The 26,304-nt window shown below is 43.1% G+C and overlaps 3 protein-coding genes across 10 annotated transcripts in view; 2 read left to right on the top strand and 1 right to left on the bottom strand.

Moving 5' to 3' along the window:
* LOC126561290 (transient receptor potential cation channel trpm) overlaps positions 1-3,551 on the top strand; it is a 60,735-nt gene extending 57,184 nt beyond the window's left edge. For all 8 annotated transcript variants that reach the window (XM_050217327.1, XM_050217325.1, XM_050217323.1 and 5 more), the window contains 5 exons: positions 265-510; positions 644-1,485; positions 1,557-2,091; positions 2,168-2,293; positions 2,365-3,551. In XM_050217327.1, the coding sequence (XP_050073284.1) occupies positions 265-510; positions 644-1,485; positions 1,557-2,091; positions 2,168-2,293; positions 2,365-3,503 (2,888 nt within the window). In that variant the 3' untranslated portion in view covers positions 3,504-3,551. The remainder of the gene's footprint in view (positions 1-264; positions 511-643; positions 1,486-1,556; positions 2,092-2,167; positions 2,294-2,364) is intronic.
* A 1,959-nt stretch (positions 3,552-5,510) lies between these two features.
* LOC126561073 (integrin alpha-PS3-like) lies at positions 5,511-9,760 on the bottom strand. The gene is made up of 6 exons (XM_050217018.1): positions 9,600-9,760; positions 8,617-8,999; positions 7,862-8,554; positions 6,662-7,790; positions 5,659-6,595; positions 5,511-5,573 (listed from the first exon to the last, which is right to left on the bottom strand). Exons 1-6 carry the CDS (start codon positions 9,758-9,760, stop codon positions 5,511-5,513), a joined length of 3,366 nt encoding a protein of 1,121 aa, XP_050072975.1.
* A 10,270-nt stretch (positions 9,761-20,030) lies between these two features.
* On the top strand, positions 20,031-23,931 carry LOC126561072 (cuticle protein 19-like). The gene is made up of 3 exons (XM_050217017.1): positions 20,031-20,042; positions 23,445-23,624; positions 23,704-23,931. Exons 1-3 carry the CDS (start codon positions 20,031-20,033, stop codon positions 23,929-23,931), a joined length of 420 nt encoding a protein of 139 aa, XP_050072974.1.
* The last annotated feature ends 2,373 nt before the right edge of the window (positions 23,932-26,304 follow it).

Below are 26,304 nucleotides of genomic sequence, written 5' to 3'. Positions count from 1 at the left end.
GAGGCGTGTCCTGGATGAAGTGTTTGGTTGCTATCGCTTTACGGTTGCGATTGACGCCCGTTATTCGATAATGTCAACTGGTTTTATCCTATTCCAGTTAACGTTGGCTATTTGTAGCTGGTGCATTTGTTAACGTTTGCTAAAGTAAACCCAATGAAATGTTTATTCAATAACCTAACCTTTTAGCATCGTTGTTAGTGTATGCTAGCGTTGTAAATCCCTCTGATTGCATACATGTTTCATTTATGCTTTACCTTTCCACAGGACCACTGGTGACGATGATGGGCAAGATGGTGAAGAACATGATTTACTTCGTGGTGCTGTTGCTGGTAGTGTTGATGAGCTTCGGTGTGAGCCGCCAGGCAATCCTATTTCCGAACAACGATGCCAGCTGGCGATTGGTCCGGGACGTGTACTATCAGCCGTACTTCATGTTGTACGGAGAAGTGTTTGCCGACGATATTGATCCCCCGTGCGGTGAAGACCCATCGCAACCGCCATGCGTGACGGGTAAGCGTGACTGTGCAAACCTGCATTTTGCAGCGCTGCTAAACAAACAACACACTAGCATCGAGCAACCCTTCGATGGACGGTCCAACATCCCAACGCCCAAGTTAACGTTTCATCTTTTGTCCGGTTACAGGCCACTGGGTGACACCGATCGCCATGTCGATGTATCTGTTGATAGCGAACATACTGCTAATCAATCTGCTGATTGCCGTGTTTAACAACATCTTCATCGAGGTGAATGCCGTCTCGCATCAGGTGTGGATGTTCCAACGCTTTACGGTGGTGATGGAGTACCAGCAGAAACCGGTCCTACCACCACCGCTGATTGCGCTGTGCCATTGCTATTCGCTGCTACGGTACGCGATACGCAAAGCGAAAGGGTTGCAGGAATCGCGCGACAATGGGTTGAAGCTGTTTCTCGAAAAGGAAGACATGGAACGGTTGTACGATTTCGAGGAGGAGTGCGTGGAGGGTTACTTCCGCGAGCAGGAAATACTGCTGCAACAGTCGACGGAGGAGCGGATAAAAAATACGGACGAACGGGTGGACCATATGGCGCAGAAGATAGAGGATATCAATCAGAAGGAAAACATCCAGAGTGCAGCCGTGCAGAACATTGAGTTTCGCTTGCGTAAGGTAGAAGAGTCGGCGGAACAGATTCTGAACCATCTCGATGTGATACATCGGTTCATGTCGGCCCACACACTGATGAACGATACGCAAGGTTCGACGGGTAATGTGAGTGGAACGGTACCACCGCCGGGTGCTATGGCGGCGGGGATGATAATGGATCATCGGACACGCACGATCTCGGAGAGTGATAGCTACATCTTGCCACCGCCAACGACGCAACGGAAGAAGTTTAACCGTTCCTTGACGGAGGTACGGCCCGATGCGTACATTTTTGATGATGGAAAGCATTTGGAGGTGCGCACGGTGCTGGAGGAGAGTGAGGCAGAACGGTCGCCGGATCAGGTATGGTATAGTAATTGTCACTGGAGCAGGGCATTTTACTTTCATCTGAATCGATCCTTTACACCTTCCAGATGTCGCAGCAACACGAACGGGATCGCAAATTTTCGATCCGGTCGGAAGATTCGGAAATGTTTCCGGTCGCTAGCGTTCCCAAAGCGCTCTCACCGGTAGACATGCCAACGATCAAACCATCGCCACCACCGCCATTTTTGAACATCCGCCAGGATACGGCTAGTACCGAAAGCAAGGACACGCTGACACCGTTAGAAGGTGCGGACGATAGAACGTTGGTTGGGGATGAAACGATAGACGACTTGATGGAACCGAACTACGAAGGATTAAGGCAGCGGGGTGGACGACGACGAAACTCGTCCATGTGTGGACCATCCGCAAGTGTGCCAACGAATGGAGCTGCCGGAGGTCAACCGTGTGGTGCAGTGCAACCGGGCAGTGGCGGCGTAGGTATCGGTGGTCGAAGAAACTCGGAAAGTGCGTCCGGAGGTGGATTTGATATAAACAAATCGCAGACCAGTCTGTATCAGTTGGGCTTTTCGAAACGACAGCACAGCATCACGCAATCGGAGCCGGATAGTGGTAATGATCAACGTAAGTTGCCTTCAGAGACATAATGAAAGTGTTCATTCAGAAACAAAATTAAGCATTTGCATTTGTTTGATTACAGCCGTACAACGGACCGTTCCAAAGGGGCGTCATCTTCTGCTCCAGATACACACGGAATACACCTCCATCACGGATGAACTAGAAAGTGTTTGTCATATGATAGCATCACCGACTAGTTCGTTAAGAGGTTCGTTAAGATCCCTTTTGCAAAAAATGTCTCGTTTCTGGTACTAAATTATCAATTTTTCTTCTTCACAGAAGATCGCACGAAGAACGTAAACGAACTGACGAATCCCGAATTTGCTGCCATGATGGAGAAGCAGCATCTGAAGGAGTGCGAAGACAGTGATTATATGATGATGGAAAAATTGTTCCAAACACGCTGTTCGCTCGAGGACAGTGATGAGTACTTTGAAGATACTGAGCCAGAAGATCACGGACCACGCAAAATGTTACGTCGCGAAACGGCTATCGAACTGCCGGTGACACCATCGAAGTCAAACATCGTCTCACTGGCGGACAGTAGCCTGGGCCATGAAGACTTTACCATGAAGCATGAACGTCAGCCAGCATCGAACCGTAACTCGTTGCGCGATTCGAAAAACTCACCACTCTCTCTATCCAGTCAGAACTCACCGCGCAACTCGCAGTACATGCAATCCTCGTTCCTTAATCCCACCGTGTGCGATGGTGCCAGCCGGCTGTACAAGAAATCGTGCGAAAGCTTGCAAAAAAATTCCAGCACCGACACCGAGTACTCGCTGCAGCCGTACCGGTTCATCAAGCAAAGCTCGAACGAAACAAACAGTTCGTTCAATATTGACAACTCGTCGATCACGAACGATATGTCGATCGATGGCGAAACGAGTCTCAACTCAACCGTCATCGAAATGGTTTCAGCACCGTCGATTGCAGCGGCAGCCGCTGCGGCCGTCGCAGCATCAGACGGTGATCGTGGCGGTTTCCAAACCAAACGCACCTCATCGCTCGGTAGCAGTTCGGCCGGAGTAGAAATGCGACAGGGACTGTTGAAAGCTAGCAAAGACAGGGGTAGCAAGGACGGTAGTGCCAGTGGCTCAATTCCGGAAGGTTTGGAGCGAGCTGTAGTTCCCGGTAGTTCCATAGTTCCGTCCGGTTCGATGGTGGTTCCGAGTAAACCACCCCGATCGGCTCGTTTTACCGATAGTTTGAGCGTGCTCGGTCCAAAGAGTGTACTGAGCCGTTTGAAGGAAAGTAGCTCCACCAGCACGGAGGAAGGACCGCAGCGAGATACGAGTGCACCGATACCGTGCATCAGCACGAACTTGGTGCAGGACGAGATAGCGAAGTTGTCGTCGAACATCAAGAGCAGCACGGATGAGGATACCGATCCGCCGTTCAATGAAACTATGTGCTGATTTTAGTTGTACCCTCCGACAGGAGTAAGTGTTAGCATAGGTGGGGATAAGTTTGTGATGCAAGCGGAACAAGGTACGGGATGATACGATTCAAATACGCTTGATACCACTGGTGATGGGGTACGCTCCCTGGATGAATGTTAGGAGGATGTACTTACAGTATAGTACACAGGTACTTAATCATACAAGAGCGTCTATATACATTATATCTCTCTATCTGCGTAGGCAAACTTGATGTTCCCTGACTAAGTTCATGTAAAAGTAATGAAGCTACGTGAGAACTTGTCGATAGGAATCGGTGTATCAACATTTCAAGGTCCCAATAGCAAACGCAGATGCATATCAATCATTTGAACCAATGTTCCAACTGATGCAATTCCCACTGAAACGTGTATCACATCTTTCCCATTTGTCGTGATCGTTAAACACTTTAAACGAAACGAAGAACCTTTTTATTTTATTTTCATAGGAACGGCATGGCCGTACATCCAACAAGAAGAACCTAAAATGCGCTGAACCTAATGTATGAAACACTCTGATAGTTTAAATTTTTTCTATAGTTACACAACAAAACGGAACCTAACCTAATGCTGCACCTCTTAAACCTCAAGTTCACCACGAAGCTCACAATCCAATCGAACGCAGTACGGTTAAAGAGTGACCATACAATAAGCCAACGTTAGTGGGACAAGTTAGAGCGTTTCGAAGCAGACGGTATGTATTCGGTAAGGCTCGTTGTTATTTATGCGTGTATTGTTTAATGAATGGTGCATCAACTTAAATAGAGGACGTGAAACACGCCTACACGGGACTGCCACAAGCCATTATGATTAAAGGAAGGATGGTTGAACGTTGTACTTTAAGTTAAACAAACTATTATTGGTGCTCACAGTTGAAGTTGCATAAGAAGAACCTGTCCTATTACAGTTGTTGGTGAGCTATGTTTTACAATCCAACGTTGGCAATCGCTTTTACAAATTGTACACATACAGTTTAAGAGCAAGCGTTTAAGTTAGTTTTACGCTTGTTACATATGTATTTAGGATTTGTTGCATATTTAGGTTAGAAAGTATCTTGCTTACTTGCAGTAATAATTTACATTCTCGAACAATTATGTGCTTACAATGAACCATATTAACACTTAGTTGAGGTCAGCTGATATACACACACGAATCGTATAGCCTGTAATGCAATTCACACGTGATGCTCGAAATTGGAAAGCTGACGAAATCGTACGAGCTTCAAAATTGAAAACTAAATGGATCCTGTTTCGATTAAACGCGACGAATGATTCCACAACCCCTTCACATGTGTTGTACTAAAATATGACAATATTATTGAATTGAATCAATATAACAGAGATCGGGCAAAGACAGAAAGAGTTGAGAGGCTGGCAATGCGCCAATTGTCAGTGAGATAACGGAGTGTTGAAACAATAATGCCGTTGAAAATAATGTTTGAATAAATGAAATACATCGTGCTGGAATGTAAGACAAGACGAGGTGTTAGGGTTTGTTGAAAATGCATAAAATATGACTATTATTAAATTGTAACAGAAAATCAATCGAAGCAGCAGAAAATCAGAAAAAGAGGTCGTTAACACAATAAATGGGTTGTACTGATGAGGAGTGAAAACATTTACAATGCAAACACGTTTCGTGGCGTGGGAAGCGAGAAAGTGTAATGGTGTTATAAAGAAATTTTGAGTGTGGGGTTTGCTTTTTTATTACAGCCATTGTGCATTGTTGCGTTGTTTCAGCCTTCAGATTCCCTTTTCCGGTAGAAGGTCGGTAAAGTGGCTGCAGTAAGAACCGTCAAAATGTTTACTTTAAGTTTTAGTGATTCAAACAAGTAACAAGAAATGTTTCAAATTGAATGGACGGCAATTGGGATGAAAGTATAGGAATGTTTTTGAATAAATTCAGTTGAATGAAAATTATGAGCTCGTTGTCATGGGATCTTTTATTGTAATTTGGTTTACTTAAGGTCATTAAGCACAGTTTGATCTTATATTTCAGTGATTTCTTCTTCCGTACATTGTTGATCAGCAAGACAGTTTGAGGTATCGCTCTGCATAAATAATGCAAATAGTAAGAAGTAAAATATTGAATTAATAATAATAAGTTGCAAAAGACATTGAATTTACAATACTCACCTCTCGGTTCATTCGCTGCATCTCACGCTTCATGTGACGCTCGAAGAATCCCATCCGATGCATCGTGAAGGTTATGACGGCCAACAGTAAAAGCCCACCGAACGAAGATGTCACATAGATCCATATCGGTGTACTGACGCTCACATCCCGATAGATGACCGTGTACGGTGTGTTACGTGCAATGCGGAACGTCTCCCTAGCCTCATCCAAAGGCTTCTGTAGATCACTGAGCAGCTGCACCACAAAAATATCTTCCTGTTTCTGCAGACATGCCTCGAGTTCTTTAAGGTTCAGTTTGTACTGCAACTCCAGAAAGATGGGTTTGTTGATCGCTGGGAAGGGAGGCAACCGTACTTGCAGTTGCAAACAATCGACGTTGGAAGTGTTTTGTGCACAGTTAAAGTAAACTGTCCTTAGAGGTGGTAATTCTTCCAGTTGAATGGAACTCAAATTATGTTGGAGGGGATGCAGCCATAGGTTGGATCGTTTGTGGCGTGTTTGTGCGTTCTCTTCCCGATCGTACCTAGATGGATGCTCTTCCTCTAGGTATTCCATTGAAGACGGACGCATGGAATAATCGATGTTGGTGGGCGCGTCAACTTCATCGGTCCTTCTTCGAGGAAGTAGTGGTTCGGACTGCTTCTTCGTGTAAAAACCAAACGTTTGTTTAAGCAAACCCTTCTCCGAGGACGGTTGAAACCAGTTCACTTCCAACGGTGTATCATTAAAGCTGCTGCGAACCTGCACATCAGCTAGACTTATTATCGGACAGCTTTTTTGATCGCCTAAATGTGTTGGCGTAAAGCTAATTGGGACGTCCACAAGCAATAATGTATTGTTTAAAGGACTTGGTCCATTGTTGTGCAATTTGATGAGCTGAGTTATGTTGAGGAACTTTGTGTTTGTATCGAGACTTGCTTCTCGTGGTGAAGTTTTGCTAAAAGAAAAGAAAAGACGATAGGATTAGTAACGGAATAATGGAGAGACTTTTAGCTCACTTTACCTTACGATGTCTATGTGGCTAAACTCGTGCACAAACAACTTTGCTTCGGCTGCATTGTCCTTTGGCCATTGTTCTTTGCTGGTCGTTAAAGCTTGCATGTGAACATCCACAAAACCAACATATGCCTGTACACGTGTCACATCAAGTGTGAGAAAATACCTTATCCTTGTTAAAGGTTTCAATGGAAGACCATTGTTTAAACTGCAAAGGAAGCTGATCTGATCACGAACTGGCTCTGATTGCTGGCACTCTGGTGAAGGATTCGAAGCAGAACCCAATCGAAGCAATGAAGACGTAGTAATGTTCAGTTGCGGAAGATAGGCGTTTTCGCCAGCATTTTCAATGTCCACTTCTAGGGTCACTGTTTTCGTGCTACCAACAATGTACAGCATCGGTACATCTACCCAACGGAGGTTTGTAAGTTTAAGGTCCGTCACACAAAGTTCCTTCCGGCAGCCGGTCTTAAACGGAATACGTTCCTGGACGCGAGTAGAATCCAGTGGATCTAGAATCGCACAGTGCTCACAAAAACGGCTCCCGTTTTTGGGAGGTGTAGCAGTTGGAGCTAATCCAAATTCAATTTCAATTATCATCGGTTTGTAGAGTGTGATTGGTGATGCTTTAACTACGATATTGTACTCTATACACATGGTACCGTTTCCTATGGTTATTGGCTCGTAGTCTGTATTGGGATTTCTTCGATTACTGATCGACGCACGTCCCATCTGGCTGTCCACGTCCAGTGTGTATTGCAGGGCAATGGGAAACGGAACGCCTGCCGGGAAGTCTATCGACCAGCAGACAGCTATTTGAAAGACACCACCTTGAGCGGGAAGTTCTCGCTTGGTAGAATTAATCCTTGCCTCGATCCGTACCACAGGATATGAGCGGAACACGTACACAGTCTCTCCGTTTGGAGCTCCTACTGCTAGATCAGCGTACCCATTACCATCAATGTCGACTCCACGCGAGAGGGAGTGCCCGAACATGTGTGGCTGGTACGATGGTTTTTGCAGTTGAGAAAGGGATGGAACTAATCGCTGACTTGGTCGTGACTGCACTCCATTTGCAGATCCAAGAAATATGTATACCGTTCCATCTTCCTCAAACGGTGCACCGATCGCAATGTCTATAATAAGATAAATTGATTCATTCATCGTAACGCGTTTTTGATTCCCCAGTATTCAGTCAGTCAATTACCTCCGTAACCATCTTTGTTTAGGTCTCCAATTTTTCCCAAACTCGTACCGAATCTCCCACTAAGTTCGTACGTGGTCATCAGTTTGACCTGCAGATCGAAGTTCATTTCCCCAACATTGAGCATTACATACACTGCTCCATTATCATACTCCATCGCCCGGCTGTGCATCGGAGCACTGATAGCTAGGTCCGGTAATCCATCACTATTAAAATCCTCTGTCAGCAGAGCATACCCAAAATACTCTCCAAATTGCTGCCCAACGAATGTTCGATAGCGAACAATCACTGCCTCCTGTACAGTTCGATTGTCTGCATAATCGAAAATGATCACTTCACCGTGCTGGTTCCGTGCCTGAGGAGCGCTTGCCACGTACAGAACTTTTTGTGTGCCTAAAAAACGTCCGGAGCTTACCGCATATCCGAAGTAAGAGTTTGCCGGAATATTAGTGTACTTCGGATCCGGCACAACGCTCTCGTGTGTTAAGCTTCGATTATAGTTATACTCCAAGTACACATTCCTAAGACCCTTCAGGTACAGTCCAGAGCGCTGACGGTAGCGTAGAACAGTGCCTCGCCAAAACATCACACCGGGTGCACCTATGAGAAGCTCATCTCCATCGTCAGTCACGTGTAGGCTGAAGCCTTGCTCACCGAACATGTAGTTGTAGATTTTGTCTCTATTTTGTTGTTTTGCTAAATATAGAATAATTATTACCATTATCCACTCTTGTTAATCATCCTCCATCTGTAGCTACCTTTCAAGCGTAGTGGCTTTATTTTATGCAAGTTTGTTGGCTCATCGATCTCGGCAACTCCTTCCGTTAGGTAGCAGATACCATTCAGAAGATACACAACCTCTAATGCGCCTTTAAGATGTGGGGCACAAGCGATAAACCATCCGTTCTCAGTACCCAGTCCATCCACTGTCGCTCCGAGCATCTGGTGTTCTTTTAACTCCGATCGTATCTCGGAATGGTGATTGTACCAATCTTCATAGTCGGTGTTGCCCTGCCGATCGAGACGGAATGGAGTGCAGCTCGAAGGGTTTACAAAGCTGCACTTATAAATGGCACCTGTTTCGTTGACGTTTCGCTGATATTCTAAATCGGACTGTGCTCGCGGTGCTCCGACGATGACACTATAATGGATGATACGTATTTGAAATTTATTGATCAATTAAATAAATAGAGGAAATATACTCATTAAAAATGAGCTATGAATAAAATAAATGAAGTTAGCTAGCAGCAGAAGATTTAAGTCAAGCAAATCGATTTGTTTAATCAACTAATAGAAAAAAATCCCTTTGGAATTGTTGATAATTTTTCGAACCGGAAGTAAACGACGAAAACTGTTGTTGTTAATGACGGTGCAAGCTTACAAAAAAGAATCAAGTTTTATCCGAATCAAGATCATCACTGGAAGGTCTAAGATAATCACGATTTCTTACGAACCGGGAACGTTTGGCAAACTATGTGTGATGCTTCCTGAACGTTGCTCCACCCATCTGTTCATTGTTCTAAAGATAGTTACCCATCTTGTGCAAAGCTGCGTGTCATAGCGGAGCTGTCAAGGCGACGCTTAATTTATCGCTACGTCTCCCATGGAAGGGCGCAACGACCGGTCGAACGATACGAGCGATTTTGTCGTAACACGCACTCAAGTGGGGAAGAACGTAGTTGCTCCAGGAAGAAAGTGTTACTCATTTTCGTTCAATTTGCCAGATGCTAAAGAGACTCACCCGCTAGTTCGAAGGTTGACGGAGAATCCAAAATAGGAGCTCCGTGTTGGCCGTATGAATGTTTTGAGTGTTGGATGATTGAATACATAATTTGCGGCTGGTGATAAATTAAACCCCTTTACACTCCATACACTTGCAACGATCATTAGCGAGATCAACATTTCAAAAACGTAGAAAAGTATTATCAGTAATGTGATGAGTTGTTTAAATTATCCCTACTTTAAGACTAAGAATGTCGATTTCAAATAAGGCACTGAAAAGTTCACGCGTTCTAATCTTTTTCAATCAGCTGTAAATTCTACCGCACATCATGCAAGACGTCTTGAGTAGACGAATTCGCGAACAGAACTAACTCACTCGCTCGCAGCGCTAGACACCATTGATAACAGCGACCGTTTATCAAACATATGGTTAAAGAAGTTCTTCCATACACACTTGTTCAGCTGAGTAAATGTGATCTCGTACTGGTTGAGTCACTAACGAACGGGGTGTTTGGGTCGGGTAAATTGTTTTGAATTGATCGTAAGGCCTTCACTTACTGTTTGTTTTGATGAATAAGCTTTTTTTCCAAACATTTTTGGCTTGCGTGATTTGAAGTGTTTTCTTAAAAAAACCCGATATAGTCTTGTAACACCAGATCGTTTGAATAAGTCAGAAATTTAACATCTAAAATTTGTCATTGAACAAGATGAGATAGTCCACTTTCAGGATTTCAAGGAAATTAAAAAAAAATCAGGATCCGAAAGCAAAGAATTAGGAAGAAATGCCATATTATTAACGTTCATTGTTCCAGTCATACATGGTGTTGACAATACGGCGACGAGCCGTCATACTCAATAATCATTTTAAGAAAAGTAAATAAATAGAGGATAACTGTTTTACAGGATTAAATTAATAAAACACACAAAAACTTTATCTTCAGTGATGCAAAGCATTGATCTGGTGCCGAATTTCTTTTCCATCTTATGCTCGTATTTCAGTTTGCACTACATCAAGCTCGACCTTTGCGATACGCATAAGTATGTACCACACCAAACTGCTGCAGCTTACTTCCTATTTTCTCTTATCGTTTGCTAAGCGCACATGGAACGTTATGTAAATGAGAAAAGCAATAAATCCTGCACAGTGCGTGTTGTAGTGAATTTTCCATCTAGTATATCTAGCTCTTGCACTCCTTTTCCCGCAACGGAATGCATAGCTCGTATGATCGGCTAATCGCTTGATCAGGAACCAGTTGATCGATGTCCCACAAATCATGTCTTCATTTGAAAATAAAAATAAAGCTCCAGGAGCGCAGCATAGGAGAGTAGCATACCTGTACAACAAAGTCCACCAAGACCACCAATTGGAACGAGTTGGATGCACGTTGCAGTAAAGCTCGAGCGTTATGCACCTTGCCTGTCTAATGACTTCTTCTCGGCCACAGCGTTGAAACGTGCAGCTTGGACCCACTTTCGGGGTTGCACTTTCTTCTGCTTCACTCGCTCTCGGCACACGCTTCCTTCACACCATTAACTCGGATCGGATTGGCTTCCGAGCGAGAGTGATGGAAGTTGCATCATCGGAGGAATATCAATTGCACGCTGCTTTCAACCTTTTGCTTTCCGATCTCTAACACGGGGTGCAGTTTGGCATGGGGTGAGTGTTTTGATTTTGGATTTGGCTGCTTCCATGCATGCATGGATGAGATTACAAATTTGGATGAGAATTAGGGGTTTCAAAAGCAGTGCAAAAGCGTTGGATGCTTGGCCAGTGGAATGCGCTGCCAATTGCCACTTGTTGATGTAAGCCATCGAAAACCGGAAAGCGAAATTTAAATTTACCAGATCAGTAGTATGTGATCCCCGACCTAGAAACTGTTCTCAGCCTTGAATAGGTTGATCACAGCTGAAACACTCACTGTACGTGATACTCATTGTAAACAAATCGTTCTTAGAGCATCCTTTGTACGAACAAAGAAGATTGCGAAATAATTGCGCAACAGCTTGTTTTAGTCAGCTGAAGACCATACCACAAGGCACACAAAAGCCTTCTTAAAATGCAAGTTAAATATAGAAAGTAATTATTCAGATGAAAATAGAATGAAGTTCACTTGGCACGATGAAAAGTAAAAGTTATTGCCGCAAGTTGGCACGTTTTTCATGCGGAAGAGTTTTGCTTCTGAAGCATTGGATCGTGGGAAGCACATTTAGTATGCGAGTGACCAATTTCAAGAGGAAACAAAACATGAAACATCAGGTGTTGAAGCACGGGTTCAGTGTTGCATAAAACGGTTTCAGGGTGAGAGTAGAATATTTTAAATATTTTTTACGCTTGCTTGATGTATTTTATTGTTTTTGTCTAGTTATTTTAATGTTTATTGTCAGGTTTTTAATTATAGATTAGAACTTCTATTTATTTATTGCGATTTTTAGAAATGATTGAAAATATTGTAATTAAATTGTGTATTGTAAAAAATCGTTATTCCTTTGAATAGATTAATATTTTCTTGGTTTCACATCCAGTTTTGGATTGTTTTTTTTTTCACCTAATTCTCCTTGCTCATGCCGTACCGTACCGTTAATTGCATGATGCTGCACTGGGCACGTCAAATGACACGACATTTATGCTTTAGATCTTCCCGCTGCTCAAACCTCCTCCTCCAAACGATCGACGACTGTACTGGGAATGCTTCTGCAACGACACGACACTAAAATTTGAACCATTAAAGCCACCATGCCGATGAGACGCCGTGGACGTGAAACGATTATGTGCCACGGTGCACTCGCGGTGATCCACATAATCGTACAGCCGGTGATCGCACAGGGCCGGCATCGATTGTAATGCATCCGAAATGCACGCCGGGCATCCAATGCGACGGATCGGATCGGTTACCGGGCACGATTCGTTGTGCATGCGTGCACTCGTCATTGTGGCATTGATGGCAACGTCCCGGGCCGAAAAGTGCGCACAGTTTACGAGGCTACTAATTAGTCCTGGCCATGCATGTGATCCGTGCGAGTGTTGCATTGGTTCGATGTGGGTGGTTGCGTGACAGCAGCAGCAGCAAAAGTAGTTGAAAATTTCCTCAAAACCTGAACTCAATTATATCTTCGCTACGTTGACTGAACGGGAGCAAAATTCCCTTTCATTTGGTAATGTGTGTAGGAAAAAAAGGTTATATTACGACACAATCCCAGCTTACGTGTTAAGCTAGCTGCGTTAATCGTTAAACGTAACTGTGAAGAAATTAAAATGTTCCCCAACAAATTAATTACTCTTATCTTTAGATTACTTATCAACACCCTCCAATACTTTGGATGAAGCTCAGTAGTGGTTGATTTATTATTGAATAATGAATACAACCCTTCAGCATGAAGGTATTAGTAATCATGTATGCCCCACGACCTTATATAAAATATTGTTTGAGTCAGTTATTAACAGCGTTTCCTATTAATTATTTAAGATCAATTTGACATCGAATCATATTTATTAGTCTCATTTCCTACAGGATTTTCTTCTTGTAACAAACTTGCATAACCTGCGTTTTCCGCCAAGCTTGTAAACACTACTGCCCACCCTATTCCATCTCACGCTTAAGACAAACACCCGCAAATGGTAAAATAAACCACTTCTAATCAGACGCTGTCGTTAGCCGTTTTAATATACACGTGAAGAAAATGGCGCTTTTCTTCCTGCAATGTTCCTGCCACCACAAACCCAACGTCTACCATACGGCCCTTGCAGTGCATTGTAAAGCAACCGATTAGCCAGCCTGATTACATTCGCTAATCGGATCAAAAGACTTAAGCGCTCGGTTAGACGAGGAACTGTTTAATCGCATGCAGTGCATGGCGGCAGTCCCGCCTTCGGACATGGGCTGATTATCGAAATGTGGCGGATTACACGTTTTTAAACGGCTCCACAAACCCCTGTGCCGCGTTGCGAACAACGGCTGGCGGCACAGCGGATGGTGATAGGGATTGTACTTTAATGATGACGCACAATCGTATCTTTTGGGGAATTGCAACCGAGGTGCGATTGCAACCGTTGGCCCGCTTCCTGGAGGATGGCGGTGAAGCATTCGGACATGATATTGTCATGCAAATGGGTATAGGCTACCCGGGTCCAAGAGGAATTGGGTAACGGTATCGGTACCGGTTGTTGGAATCACTTCCCGGTTTGGCTTCGGGTGCCACTTTTCACTTTTCTCGAGCTACTTACCTGTTTGCCTTAGCTGTGGGGTTTTCGGTGAGTTAGGTTTGATTTCATAAAGCAAATTTGTTGTCTGATGAAGTGTTTTAGTTATAATTAGCTTTGTTGCCAAATCTTTTCACTTTCATGCCTTCGACCGCTGAATGTTTAAAGGGAATTGAGATGCTGAGAAAATTTGCGAACAAAAGCAACGTATGATCGCAAGATCGTTGATTTTGCTAGATAATCTGCTCCTTTCAGCTGTATATTTTGTCTCTAAACAAGCCACCAAAATACGCCGAATTCGTATCGTTTCAATGAGTAACATCTCTTAAAGCAAACCAACCATTAATGTTCCTTGCATAACACTGTTGCTGCTGCTGCTGCTGCTGCTGCTGCTGGTGAGCTAGCTGCACGTGCAAGCACTTGTCACTGTCAATTATTCATTAAAAGTGCATAATGTTGAACATCGTTTTACATACGTTCCCCTTCACCCATACACACACACACACACACATATGTACATACACCCGCACAGTTCGGTACATTTTTAAGAAGAGCGATCCCATTTCAACGGTTGTGCCGCCGATCGACAGACCACAGTGGGAAGCCTTCTGGATGGGACTTTGCGTTTGTTTGGTCAACTAATTTGAGAGGTATGGTTGCTAAAAGACATGCGGTTTCATGGTATGGCTTTCGTTTAACCGGGAAGCTAAGCCGATGTGAAGTTTGCCGGGTCGGGACGCTTTGAAGGGAGACCTCCCACTACGGGGCAGTAGGGCACGATCATAAATCAACGATGCTGGGTTACATGGAATTACCACGGTAAGGTGAACGATTTTCGAGCAAAGTGTGCTCGAAAGGGGATCAATTGTGTCGTTCCTAGAAGGAACCGTTTGCTAAGAATTATGTAAGGATTATGGTGGTTCATGAAAATGGACAATATGTGGCAGATTGAGTAGTTTAGGTTGATCATTTTAAATAGAGGTTTTGTTTAAAAGTAAATAAATTTAATATAAAGAACATTTTGGTGGTACATGGTAATTAATTTGACTTATTTATCGCTGTTTTGATTTTTGTTTTTCCCCTTTTCAAATAACCAGAGCTATCTTTATTCTTTCCTTGTACTGTTTTTCTTTTCCATAACATTGAAATCAACTTTCAAGACTCAACCTCTTGCAGTTTACGATATCGTGTAACTTTGCTTTGACGGCACGCGTAACCTTGGCGTGGTACACAGTGCCCCACTATAAAAAAGTTGTTTAATGGAAAGACTAGCAATGGATTATTACATTATCAAACCCCCCTTCAAAAAACATCCAACCCCGAAAAATAACGAAAACTGATTATGTTGCGTGCCGCAAAGAACAATGCCGATGCGGTAGATTAAATATTTGGTCTGTCGCTTTTGTCTTTTTACCGAAAAGACGTCACAAATGAATGTTGGAAATGAAACTGTGCCAGATGCCTAGTGCAACCGAGCGATGAAAGATGTCGTGCCAAGAGTTTGTCACTAATTTTATTTTGCGAAATAAGATAGGCGAATTGCGTCAAGCGGTTGACTGTTGGATGGGCTGAAAAACGGCACGCTTTTTAGACGGTCTTGCCGAATAGCGTCAACGTAGCATATCTAACGAGAAGCGGAAAGTATATATGGGAAAACGGGGGATAAAGATTAAAATTGTCAGATGGAAACAACTTATTGTGTGATTTGCAATTGTTTGTTTGGATTGTTTGGATTGCTGCAGATGGTTTATCTAATCACGACCCGACGACACATATGTAGCTGCAGTAGCATCGTTTTGGAATGCAATTTATGTAATGGTGCTGTAAAAGTTTCTTGAACTGCTGCGTTGCAGAAAATGGTACCCTATTTCTGGTTATCGCTCCGTTGAGGTGCCTCACATCAGAGACATACGTAGAGGTTGGTACCACAATGCCACACGTAGGAAGACGGATTTACACTTTTAGTGGTGCAGTTCCGACGCTTTACATCATTTAGCAGCAGCGCCATCCCGCGTCAGTCTGATTCGCATACACATTCTGCTGGTATCCTTTGCCCGCCAGCTGTCAAGTACATCCGATCCCATCTCGTAATGGGCCTCTGGAAGGTAAAAGGCGAAGAAAACTGTCGCTGCTAACAGGGCGCTAGCTAACGTAGCTCTTTTGCGTTGATTAGCCTCGATCAAGGGGGATGGGATCCCCCCTGGGGCAACATGCGTAGTCATAATGTTGCGTGCGACAGAGCCGGCTGCACGAGGCTGCACCGTTGCGCAATTGATCGGCAGCAAAACTGTCGCGTAGGATTTCCGCTTTCTATTAACACCCGTTTGGCCGGTGGCTTTGCTGCTGGTGTTGGGAGAGGGTTTGAGAGTTTGAATTAAAAATGGCAAATTCAAGAACATAAATTGCTTAATTCGTTGAGCGGACCGGATTTGAAGTAGGTGGGAAGTAAACACTTTCTTTTGATATATTTATTCTTCAAAATTTATGAGAGGCACGGGGAGGTGTTTAAAAAAACATTTTCGTTACCTGATGGATGAACTATCATTTCAGTCGTTTAATGTGAAGAATTATGTTTAAAAAAACTTTGAAAATTATAGCAACATATGGAACCTTTGACAACCTTACAACGATAACCCAACGAATGAACTATACTGTGATGAACCATGTAAATGAATAATAGACTAAACAAGGAACAGGCCATGTGAAGTAAAGCTAGAGAGCTGATATGTCTCAATCAAACAAGTAAGCTACTTTACTTGTTACTCACATCTCCACTTTACCTTGCCACATCCGGTAGATATCTTCACTCTGCCGAAAGGAAATCGAATATTAAGAAATGCATGTGCGACACCGCATCTCCAAAAATCTTTATCGGCTTCATCGATACAAATGGTGGCGCTTAAGAAACTTGAGCAACTGCTCCGGATGTGGTGAGGAAATGATTGTTGCTATAAAGCCAACACTTTGTCGATTATCGAATTACCCAGACACTGAATGAATGGCGACGACGCATGGTTTAACGTATAGCGCGAACGAACAGTTTTTATCACAGCAAAATATCGATCATAAAAATCAACAGATCGACCCAGCGAACCATGAAATTTTATTAACGAAAAGTTCGCTCGCCAATGCAGTTGTATCTGATGTGAATGTGCGTTTTTCTTTTCTTTGCGTTTTTGACAGTCATCTCTACTAATGCAACTTCCAAAAAAAGTTAGCCTTCTCGAGTGCCTCGGTTCCAGATCGGTTCGGTTGTTCATTACACCCTTTTGCTTGTCTACTAGTGGTGTCGAGCGGAATTCGTTAATTGGTCCTAAATCACATCAGGCGCGTCTGCATGCATTAAACATTCGGTCTCACCGCTTTCCACCGGTTCGGGGCCGCACCACCACCGTACCTCTCAAAATGCTGACGCAACCGTCATGATTCCGTGGTGACGATCGTAAAGAGTGGCGGACCAAATTTACTGTTTCCTTTTTGCCACCGGCAGCTGGAAGTGTGTGTTGAGCCTTGTTTATTAGTTTAACGGGGAGTGTTTTATGCTGCCTGGAGTTTGTTATTTATGTGGGAGCCTAAGGGTAGGTAGTGCATGGTGTAATCATTGTTTTTATGTTTTTCGAACCAAGTTGACCAACCAAGTAATTTCATTCCAAGACCGCATTTAAAACATGTGAAAATTTAATAGTAATTTCATTCTAAATACTTGATGAATTATTTTGCTCATCTTGTGTTTGAAACTGCTAATTACCCTACAATTCAATGACTGGAACTAAATTTTGCAAAATCACTATAAACAGCTTGCTCGCCTCAAAATCAATCATCCATTCAGTGGCCAGAGGGTACACACTTCCATCACCTTCTCTATCGACTTCATTGCCTATGAATACTTGCTTCGCCATACTACGCCTCCAAAAACTCCTGGCGTTAACGCGCGCACCGGGCGTAAAGTGGCAATTTAGCTGCCAATATTCCAACGAGAAAGGATTCCATTTCAGCCGCTCTCGCCGTCTGTAGTGCGAAAAAAATGGTGAAAAAATTACATGCTTCGTGTATGAGTAATCGTTCATTGCGAGAGGCACCAAGCATCAAACGGATAGAATCTCGATGGCGGGAAACCGTTTATGTAAAGTAAGGCACCCGTGCGGAGTGGATTTAATGTATCTTTTGCATTATACCGACGGTGGGAGGAAAACCTCAAGTGCCAGTGAAATTATGCTTTTCATTCCACGGGCACACCAGATTGGATATGGAAGGAAACTGTCCCTTGTCAATCAACTAATAAATCTACAGCCACATCGGCTCGGCATGGTCTTCAGTAGCGAGCGAGGACGACCCATTCTCCTGGAACGATCTGCGATTGACCCACTGCACGGTGGAATGTACAGTACTACGGCGGTAAAGACAACAAACACGTCAAGTAAAAAGGCTTCTATTCCTGGGGGAGGTTTTATGCGGTACTGTCTCATTACACCGTGTCGTGTCATGTTATGCTGCTGCTACCACTCGCATAGATCATCTATTCGCCCTTACGGCGCGGTGTGCGATCTTTGCCCTAATATGATCTTGCACACGCTGTGGCCTACTTTGGATGGATTGCCCGTCTGGAAGAGTGCGGGGTACAGCGTTGAGTGTGTTCTCCTTTCGGTGGGTTTACCTATTTCTTCCTTCGCGAGCAGCACCATTGGTGGTTCTTTGTCATAATCGTTGCCCGATCAGTTCGCGTTTTTCTTTCACCCGAGATGAGGTGAAGCTGCACACAATTACAATATTGCATAATCGATTACCTACGCTACGCTCGGTGTTGCTCGAGCAATAAGTAGTCTACTGCAACTACTGCACTTTTGTTGCGTAGAAGGAGCCAAGAAGTGCACTACGTTCGCGTATTCCTGGTCTATTATTGTTAGTTCGTGTATGCCTTTTTTTCCTTCTTTTGGCGCTTTGCGATTAATACTTTTTTGTCGCTTCAATGGAGTTGATCCATGTGAGCTTTAGGAATGGTTTAAGGTGCGTCTAAAGTGCGTTCTTTGCTTCTCAAAAAGATTTATTTTGTTAATAGCTCTGGGATGTAAATAAAACATTTGTATTCAAGTTATTGCTGGTAATTTCACAGATATTTTTTGGAGAGCTTTTGCATGATTGTTTTTAATGACAGTAATGATTGTAATTGAACGTTGCAGGAGTGTTTGAAGCTCAGGAGGTTCATTGAAAGTCAGGTAAAAACTAATTTTTCAATACTAGAGTCAAAAAGTTTAAGTGATTTTTAGTATCAATGGTTAGGTGTTAATGTTACATGAACCAGATAATGAGAACGACGAAAAAGTTCAAGAGTTCAGCAATAATTGCAGATAAATTATATTACGCTTATAAATTGAATGAACCGCAACTTCAATTGCTACTAGGCTTTTGTTGAACTTAAAAAATATTTGGATTATTTTTTCCATATTCCTTTTTATTTTGATTTGACTAATACTTGAGTCATACTAGTATTAATCCATCGTAAGTTCTACATCATACATGCACAATACAGCCCATCCTTCGTATCGATTGCATGAGCAAGGTTCAATTAACTGCCGAGATGAATTAATAATAGTTAATAATAACTTCAACCAAAGCAAGGGCAATGCTACGCCGCTTGCTTTCCATTTCAAACACACCAACTAAAGCTCAAAATGGGCGTTTTTCTTCATCATTGCAGCGATTGCAAATGTGAAAAACTCCACTCCACCGATTCAAATGTGGAGCATAAAATTATAGACACTGAGCTAACGATTTGCCGCCTTCAAACTGTACTGAGCTAGAAACGAAAAACAAAATTAAACAGAACCGTCCATTGGCCCTACATTTGAAGAAAGATAGCATTAGACGAATTTTCCAGCCCCCAAAAAGCCGTCCATTGCTTTAAAGTTCCCAACGAACCGTATCCAAGCCGATGCTAATGATTACTCGCCCGCACGGTCACGGTTGCCGTCGTAATAGCGGCTGCAAATCAAATTGGTGAATATTTCGAACCGAAAACGATCCTTGCTAAATTTCCAGCCATCCCACCGTCATCTCCCTTGTCTTCGTGGGGACTGGTCTGCTGTCATGAATTGCACGAAATCGATGACTTAAAAATAAGCGATACGATTGTGAACTGGGTTGCAATTTTCAGATCATTTTCAATGGCATACGAAGTGGTGTTTTGCAAATTTTTAAGACACAGTCCAACACCACCCTACTGCAGTCAGCAATCAGCTGACCTTATCCCTGAAAATGACCTCACAGGTAAGTGTGCTGTGTCATTCTGATCGTGCCGGAGATGAGATAATAATTTCTCAGCCCAGCGTGTTTTTGTGGCCCTCCGTTGTCGCCGGTGCCTTCTCCTTCTTGTCGTGGTTTGGTGGTTGTCACATAGTTTCCGCCATTAGCAAACACGGATCGCAATTTTCCAGCCGTACGCTAGACGGACACGTTTGGAATGCAAATGTGCAATTTGAAGCTGTGGATGGAAATGGAACCGATACATTTTGGTTGCCCTGCTGGTGTGGTTTTTCAATTTGGTGTCGTTTTGAAATGTTCAAATGATAATTGTTTCAGTGGAAAAGGGTAGAAGAGAAGTGCTGATTGTCAGTTGCAAGGTCAAGCAGCTGGATTATAGATAACTATTTCTAGGGAGTTGTGATTCATTTAGATGAAATTGAAATGTTTGACATTGTTATATGACTTTTGGGTAAATGTTTAACCAGTATGAATCAATAGCCTTCTATTTCTTGAAAAAATCAATTTTTTCACCCAATTGTGTAACGAATCAAGGATTGTTTTGCGAACTTAACATCGTTTTTGGTCTTTTCGAGGGATTTTATTTCTATTGTAAAATGTAAACTTGCTAACTGTGTCGAGAATAATTGAGAAATGTGCTTAAATCGATATATAAATGCTATTGACCCATTTGCTATGTTGTAATAAGAAATTTTCTAATGCTCCTAATATTTTACACGGTAAAATGTTTATAATATATTACTTCATACAGCTTTTTCGACGCTTACTTATGCTAAAACAACTTCCATTCGTATGCTAAACATCACACTCGCAAAAACAGCTCTCTATTTATTCGCTTACGAATCTCCTGGCAGGCGCGTGAACCTAATGCAGATGCAGCTCGATCGAAATGCACCTGTGGGCAGCGAAGCTTCCTCTTCATTTCCCTGCACACGTGCAAACTAACATCAAGCCCCGAACCCGATTTACCGCACACCAAAACCCACCCACGTCCCCCTTTACATCCACCATCGCACCATAGTGTTACGACGACACTAAGAAAGGGAGAAGAAGTGTACGGCAAACAGCACTCCTCATAGACTTGGGCCGATGCTTTCAGTGATTTCCAAGCAACCATCTCTTCCCGGAGATCACCCACCAAGCCTGGGTTCGGATTTGCGCGTGAGATCGCGTGCGGTGCGTGTTACGGCGGATCGGGCCAGCTGGCGGGGTTGGAAAACTCCGCGCTGAACAGTTTTCGCTTTCTTTACCGGTACCACCGGTACCGGTTCGGCCGGTTCGGCCTATATAAAGGGGGTGAAATTTTATGGTTCAAACATCAGTCAGCCAGCGTCCGTTGTGCAGTGCGGTACAGTTGAACGTTACCACAAGAAAACAGCTTTTCTACAGCTCCACGCTTTCGCTCGATTCGCCGGTTTAGTGCAATCCGTACAATTTTACGCATCACAATGGCCTTCAAGGTAAGGCAGAACGTTCTGTTTCGTGTAACGAAGAGCAAAAGCAAGTTGGGGAAAAAAGCGAAACAGCAGCATCAGGAATTGAGTTTTGGATTAAGTGAAAAGAATGCAATAGTGGGTGAACTTGTGTTGTTATGTGCGTTAAGTGATAAAACCTCTGGTCGAATGTAAAAAGGGAAGAATATTTGAGAAATCGGAAAATGATTACGCAAAAGTTTTGTCCCTCACGGTGAAGCCAGTTCGAGTGTATATCGGCATCGTTCGGAAGATCATTAAACGCTGTGATGGAGAAGTTTTTGATAGTCAAGTACAAGAGTGCGTTTAACGCATCAAATGTAAAACATTTTACATTGTTTAAATCGCTATGCACAAGTTGGAATGTGTTGAAACAATTGTCTTCTTGTAGCAGTTAAACTGAGACAAAAGTGCTTTACACGCTCAAAATTGATCTAGAAGTGGGACTTTTGTCGGAATATTTGGGAATCCTTTTCGCTTGTATATTATTTTGTACTTGTGTATTGTGAACCATGACATTTTTTTGTTTTTAACTTTGAAAAATATGTATTTTTTTAGTTGGATATAAATGTTATCGAATCAAGATAATTTTTAATGAAATAAGCTTCAGTTTAAGGTGTGGATAGCTAGCACAAATGTAGTCTAAAGGCAGGCCTTTCTAAGATGTAGAAGGATAATACCAGAAGAGGCAGTAATATTTATGTGGTTTAAGCCGATGTTCTGTTGTTAGTTTTATTCGTCCTCACGCCATAAACGTACTTTATTCAACGTTATGAAATTTTATTGTTGGTGAAATGGAAATATGTACCAATTTTGTTATATTTACTATTGCCTTGTCTTGAGCAATTTCTCATCGAATGTTTGGAAAAATAATTCGTCTGTGTTGAATCCCTGTTGGAGGAATATAGTCATGTGAGATTGCTTCTGATGATCGCATAAAACTAATCAACAATTCAGTTACAAATCACATAGTTAAGGAGACATTTCCTTCTGTAAATGATTAGCTTGATTTGCAAAACAAAATAATAAAAACACTAGATCTCTAAATAGGTTTCCTAAAACCAGTTGTTAGAGTTGGAAAAACAAACCAATTACTGGTTAAGCTACATTTAATTTCACCCAGCTAAACGTGAAACCTTCGATCAGGAGCTAGCTTTTTCTCATTAATATCGTGCGATCGTACAATAACCGGACATACCACTGCAATTAGGATCAATCGTCAAACCAATTATCTACGTTTGTTTGTGGCGACTTGGTGGAGATTCCACTCATTACCCACGGTAGTAATAAGAAGTAAAAAGTAAACCCCGTCACCAAGATGTCACAAAATGGGTGTGATTGCGTATCCGCTCCCCCTTTTCTGGTTCCGTTTCCCAAACACACACACACATACACGCGTTAACGAGGCGTCAATTGGAACCAGTTCCGGCCGTTGGCTTCTCCGTTTGCGTTTCATAATTACTGGTTTTGCGCGGGAAAAGCAACTTCTGCCTGCATAATGCATAACACGCGACACGATGAAACCTTCCCGCCCGGTCCAATGTACGGAATAAGCGTCAGGGAGAGTGACACGTTCTGCACAGGCTTTCTCCCATGCAGGTGGAGCTGTTTGCTAGCTTCTCTTAGGATCGCATCGCAGGTGCAAGGCCGGTGACCCGTGATGAGTGTGAGCGTGTGCGCTGGGTTGATTGTCCGGAAGAGATCGATTGATAGGCGATCGTTTACGATCCTCGACCGTTTAGCGCTGGTTTTCTCATGGGGCACTAAATAAGGCATGATTGCCCATCGATTACAGTCCTCGGGCCTATCCGGTGACTCCACTATCGCTTACACCGGTCGGTTACATAACTGACCCACCTTTGCGGGAGGGAGAGATGCGATAACGAATTTTCCCGAACAACGATCTGATGAATTTTCTTCACTTTCTCCCTGACAGTTTGTAGTATTTGCATCGCTGCTTGCTTTCGCTGCGGCCTTCCCCGGTGGATACGGAGACTACTACGGCTCGGAGCATCAGCTCGAGGGTGGCCATCAGTATGGACAGGTGGCACGCATCTCGCTCGGTGACGGCCATGGACATCATGAGTACCATGAGGATGAGCACGTCGACTACTACGTAAGTGGTCTGACGCGCCGATGTCAAGACTCGGCAAAATTTAGCGCTGTTTCTAACCTAAATCGTTTCATCTCAACAGGCCCCACCAAAGTATGCGTTCAAGTACGGAGTAAACGACTTCCACACCGGAGATGTAAAGTCGCAGCACGAAACGCGCGACGGTGATGTCGTCAAGGGACAGTACTCGCTGGTGGAACCGGACGGTTCGGTGCGCACCGTTGACTACACCGCTGACAAGCATTCGGGATTCAACGCGGTAGTGCACAAGACGGCTCCGGTCAGCCACCACCAGGGTGGTCACTACTAGAGGACTTCCCTGCAGGGAAGGGAATACGAACTGCCCCAGGCCCGTACAGGGCTTCTTAGTGCCTAGGATCAATGTGTAGCCCAGTAGCCTTCTCACGTCTTTTCACTTCCGTCTCGCTCCACCCGTACTTCACTGCAAACGACTAAGGATCTACCACGAGAATCTTTATTTTTGCCAAAACCGGTGGCGGGGTGACATATGAACATCTGTGTGAACATCGCTCGCAGGGAAAACGCTCCTGAACGACCGCAGTTTCCACTTCCCAAAAAAACACCATCGAATTAACTGTGATATTAACAAATTTTTGCCACGGATGTCAGATGCTGCACGGGGTTTGTGACCTTGCACGTTGCGAGCATCTAACCACAGAGGCCAGCCAAGATAAGAAGAACGGGAGTAAATTGAGATGAAAATTCAACCTCTAATCGATGGTGCGGAAAACTGTAGGAATGCGAGCTGCCCTGCAAGCCATGGGCCGAACGTGATTGCTGACGTAACTGTGTATTTGTTCGGTCGGACAGTCAGCCAGCTCGAGAACCGGTTCACCAAGATTGTCTTCCTGGGGGTTTGGGAACGTTTCCTGTATTACGCAACCCATCGCCAACCCTGGTCACGTATGCGGCCTGAGAAGATCGCGGAATTGCAACCAAATAGCCCTTGTTACGCGGTCCGACACACGCTTTCCCGTGGACACCCAGCCCTGCACAAGATTGGCACGCGATAGTCAGCAGCTGCGTTTGTGCATGGTTCAGTTATTGGATGGACTGAACCATGATGATTGTTTTCACACTGCGCCCCGCCCCATTTTCCATCTCGTGAGACTCATGTTGACTTGTATTTATGTAATTATTATGTTTGTTTTGTTATCTGTTATCAAAGCGAATAAAGAGGAAGTAAAAATGTATTGGTATGTGTTTTAGCATAAAAAAAAGCAGCAAGGGGAAAGAAATATGTACTATGTGAATGGGATGTTCATTAATGATGAGCTCAAAAAAAAAATTGAGACAATGCATTCTTGCATCTGCATGTCGAGATCAACATGTGTCACTTTGTGTTTTATATTTATCAAACATTTATTATTTACGAAAATTTATAGATTTATCATGATTAGTTTTTACAAACTACCAAAAATATCTTCTTCTTCTTCTTGACTTCACGACCTTCTAGGTCCCGCCAGCCATCGAATGGCTTACTAGAGCTGCCGATACCACGTAGTTGGATAGTCAGTCATCCCTACGGGGGGACGATCCACATAGGATTTGAACCCCGGATCTGCCGTTTGACCCAGGCCGCCTACACCACCGGGCCACCCTACAATAAATATACCATTCGATAATACTAGTCTACTTTTTCTTCTGACGTGAAAAAATGTTTTAAATGGAATGAAATGATCAATAAATTTGCTTATTTTTTCAAGAGTTTCATAGGGCGCCTGTTGAAAGTAAATTGTTGTAAACATATTCTATTTAAAAAAACACTGAAGAAAATTCTTCAACTTGTGGTTATGTAAATGGATTACGATGACATGTTAAAAAGTGTCCCTAGAATGCTTTTCAAAAATGGTTGTTTTGTTAGGCGGTATTTCATGATACATGGCATATGACCGGTTGCCTTTTTTAATAAAATTTATTTGCTTTTTCCTAAAAGCAACAATGTCTTTTTTCTAAAAAAATGTTTATTTAAAACAGCTTAAAAACTAGTTTACAATAGAAAAGGGAGGGTACATTTTGCGACGATGATAGGTTTTACAAAGAAAATATAAGCATTTCTTTGCTTTACGTCCTCTAAGGTCATCGAATGGCTTACTAGACTCTTCCCGATATCACATAGTTGGATAGTCAGTCCTCACTACGGGGGGACGCTCCGGATGGAATTTGAACCCCGGCCTGCCGTTTGATGACTGGCGCCGCTGTCGCCTGCATCACCTCATTTAAACAATGTGGATGATGTATTTTGCAAGCTAACGTAGGATGGGTATCCTCATGAAGCCTAACATAATAAATGATTTAAAAACTAAATTTGGTTTTGTTGAAGTCGAATTACAGTATCATTAACTATTTATAAAATAACCCTACACGTTTTCTGAAAATACTGACAGATTCTAATTGGTTTACTTTGCTCTCGACTAATTAGTTATCCTTACAGTTTCACATAATACAGTATCAACTTAATAATATGAGTGCGTTTAGTCGATGTTTGGCATAGCTCAATCATGTATCGTATGTATTAATTTCCTGAGACTAAATGCACATTAATAGTTTAAACTTTTTCGTATTTAGCATGTTTTTCCGTTACTCATCGCATATGCGATGATAAATACGCCTAAATGTAGGCAATGTGTAAAGCGCATTCAATCCACAGTGACGGACAGAA

Source organism: Anopheles maculipalpis, chromosome 3RL (assembly GCF_943734695.1).
Source record: "Anopheles maculipalpis chromosome 3RL, idAnoMacuDA_375_x, whole genome shotgun sequence".
Classification (NCBI taxonomy): Eukaryota; Metazoa; Arthropoda; class Insecta; order Diptera; family Culicidae; genus Anopheles; species Anopheles maculipalpis.
Note: the sequence above shows the minus strand (reverse complement) of the source record. Positions and strands in the feature narration are given on the sequence as shown.